Here is a 2,500-nt window from a genome sequence, read left to right on the forward strand (position 1 = left end):
GTTTACCTTCTTCGTCACGTGTCTGCCCCGCCTTCGTCTGCCCCTCCCTGTCTTCACACCTGATCCTTATTGTGTCATCGTGTCTTTTTATATTTAAGTGAGCCGCGTTGCCGTGTGCAGCGGCGGAATCATTAGTTACGTTTACCCCTCGTCATGTCTAGTCTTTAAGTGTCTTCATTTGTATTGCTTTTATTATCGTCTTTATGTCGTTGTCATTATTATTTATTAAACCCCTTTTCCTTTGAAGCTATCCTGCATATGGGTCTGTCTCCTTCCACTTCCGGTTGTGACAGAATGATTCCGCCTAAGAACTGAGACCCAGCAGGATAGCTTCCAGCTCGGACCGGTTTTTTTTCTTCTCCCCCTGTACTGTTCCGGCAGTCCTTCTGACCCTTTTTTCTTTTTTCGGTGGCATCGCTCCGCACTTTTTCGGTGAGGGACGCCGCTACACTTTGGTCGTCGCCTCACTTCCTTTGCGGAGGATGTCACCATACCGTTTTTGCCCCTTTTTTATTTTTTGGTGCCCTGCAGCATCGCCCCGCATTTTTTTTCGGTGAAGGACGTCGCTCCACTTTCGGTTCCGTTCCGAGGAGGGCGTCGCTTCACTTCATCCGCGGGTAGTGCTGCAGGCCCAGGGCGAAGGACTTTTCCCACCCTCCCACCCTTCATATTCTGGTCATCGGGACGTGGATCTGGCAGCGGTGCGTCGGGGGTTATGTGCGGCCCTCCAGCTCGGCTGTGGATGTCGCTCGGCCCTTCAGCTCGGCTATGGAAGTCGCGTGGCCCTTCTGCTCGGCTGTGGACGTCGCTCGGCCCTTCTGCTCGGCTGTGGACGTCGCTCGGCCCTTCTGCTCGGCTGTGGACGTCGTTCGGCCCCTCTGCTCGGCTGTGGACGTCGCTCGGCCCTCGCTGGCTGTGCCCGCCGTGTGCCTTGCTCCCCCCACCTACCTCGCCGTGTGCCTTGCTCCCCCCACCGGCCTCACCGTGGACCTTGCTCCCCCCACCGGCCTCGCCATGGACCTTGCTCCCTCCATCTGCCTTCGCCGTGTTCCTCGCTTCCCCCATCTGCCTTCGCCGTGTTCCTTGCTCCCCCATCTGCCTTCGCCGTGTTCCTTGCTCCCCCTTCTGCCTTCGCCGTGTGCCTCGCCCCCCCCGGACCTTGTCGGGGTTTGGCGCTTCGGGAGCCGCGCCTCGAGGGGGGGGGGGGTACTGTCAGGACTCAACCCGGACTTTTGGCCACGTGCTGTTTTTGTTTACCTTCTTCGTCACGTGTCTGCCCCGCCTTCGTCTGCCCCTCCCTGTCTTCACACCTGATCCTTATTGTGTCATCGTGTCTTTTTATATTTAAGTGAGCCGCGTTGCCGTGTGCAGCGGCGGAATCATTAGTTACGTTTACCCCTCGTCATGTCTAGTCTTTGTTACGTGTCTTTATTTGTATTGCTTTTGTTATCGTCTTATGTCTTTGTCTTTATTATTTATTAAACCCCTTTTCCTTTGAAGCTATCCTGCTTACGGGTCTGTCTCCGTCCTCTTCCGGTTGTGACAATAAATGGATAATAATCTGAATGGATGGATAAATATCTGGATGGATGGATGGATGGATGGATGGATGGATGGATGGATGGATGAATGGATCAGTTTATCAGTTTAATGATTGACGTATTAATGAAAGGATGAGTATGTAGTTGGCTGGATAAGTGGATAATAATCTGGATGGATGGATAAATATCTGGATGGATGGATGGATGGATGGATGGATGAATGGATGGATGGATGGATGGATGGATGGATGGATAGATGGATGGATGGATAGATGGATGGATGGATGGATGAATGAATATCTGGATAGATGGATGGATGGATGGATGAATGGATGGATGAATATCTGGATAAATGGATGGATGGATTAATGGCTGGATGGATGTATACAAATCTCAATGGATGAAAAGATGAATAATTGAATGGATTGATGGATGGATGGATGGATGGATGGATGGATGGATGGATCAGTTTATCAGTTTAATGATTGATGTATTGATGAAAGGATGAGTATGTAGTTGGCTGGATAAGTGGATAATAATCTGGATGGATGAATAAATATCTGGATGGATGGATGGATGGATGGATGGATGAATGGATAGAAATCTCAATGGATAAATAGATGAATAATTGAATGGATGGATGGAGGGATGGATGGATGGCTGGATGGATGGATAGAAATCTCAATGGATAAATAGATGAATAATTGAATGGATGGATGGATATATGGATGGATGGATGGAGGGATGGATGGGTAAATAAACTGTTGAAGTGATTTGTGATGGTGTTTTGTACAGTGGAGGCTCTGCACCTGGGCACTCTGATGGCAGCACATGGTTATTTCTTCCCCATCTCAGACCACGTGCTGACGCTCAAAGACGACGGAACTTTCTACAGATTCCAGGTGTGTGACTCCGAGTGTGAGCTCTTTTACATAAATTACTAAACTCATGGCTCATTT

The 2,500-nt window shown here is 49.6% G+C and overlaps 1 protein-coding gene across 2 annotated transcripts in view; it reads left to right on the forward strand.

Annotated features, from left to right (window-relative positions):
• The window catches only part of rgs7a (regulator of G protein signaling 7a), a 61,432-nt gene that overhangs the window by 39,288 nt on the left and 19,644 nt on the right, over nt 1-2,500 (forward strand). For both annotated transcript variants that reach the window (XM_047821909.1, XM_027159599.2), the window contains exon 5: nt 2,337-2,443. In XM_047821909.1, the coding sequence (XP_047677865.1) occupies nt 2,337-2,443 (107 nt within the window). The remainder of the gene's footprint in view (nt 1-2,336; nt 2,444-2,500) is intronic.

This window comes from Tachysurus fulvidraco, chromosome 12 (assembly GCF_022655615.1).
Source record: "Tachysurus fulvidraco isolate hzauxx_2018 chromosome 12, HZAU_PFXX_2.0, whole genome shotgun sequence".
Lineage (NCBI taxonomy): Eukaryota > Metazoa > Chordata > Actinopteri > Siluriformes > Bagridae > Tachysurus > Tachysurus fulvidraco.